Consider the following 206-nt stretch of genomic DNA (forward strand, 5'->3'; position numbering starts at 1 on the left):
AATTCCCATCGGAATTTCCTCTCTCCTCGCTCCTAACTACCAGACAACTCCATACATACCAAGGGCGTGCTTCTTGCAGCGGATCTTCTTCTGGAAGACCTCGTCCACGTCCCTCAGCGCCAGGTTCCAGTGCTTGTCGAAGGCCACCACGAACCCCGTGAGCACGCCGCGCACCTCGCTCTGGTTCCTCGTGTACACCTGCGACG

General features: G+C 58.3%; 2 protein-coding genes across 8 annotated transcripts in view; one reads left to right on the forward strand and one right to left on the reverse strand.

Annotated features, from left to right (window-relative positions):
- Nucleotides 1-206, forward strand: part of LOC119582015 (ecdysone-induced protein 74EF-like) — a gene marked incomplete at its 3' end in the record, with an annotated part of 261,423 nt that overhangs the window by 207,644 nt on the left and 53,573 nt on the right.
- LOC119582017 (U7 snRNA-associated Sm-like protein LSm11) overlaps nucleotides 1-206 on the reverse strand; it is a gene marked incomplete in the record, with an annotated part of 26,887 nt that overhangs the window by 9,957 nt on the left and 16,724 nt on the right. Inside the window, 1 exon segment of the mRNA XM_037930218.1 lies at nucleotides 60-198. Coding sequence (XP_037786146.1) covers nucleotides 60-198 — 139 coding nt within the window.

Source organism: Penaeus monodon, chromosome 15 (genome assembly GCF_015228065.2).
Source record: "Penaeus monodon isolate SGIC_2016 chromosome 15, NSTDA_Pmon_1, whole genome shotgun sequence".
NCBI classification, from domain to species: domain Eukaryota; kingdom Metazoa; phylum Arthropoda; class Malacostraca; order Decapoda; family Penaeidae; genus Penaeus; species Penaeus monodon.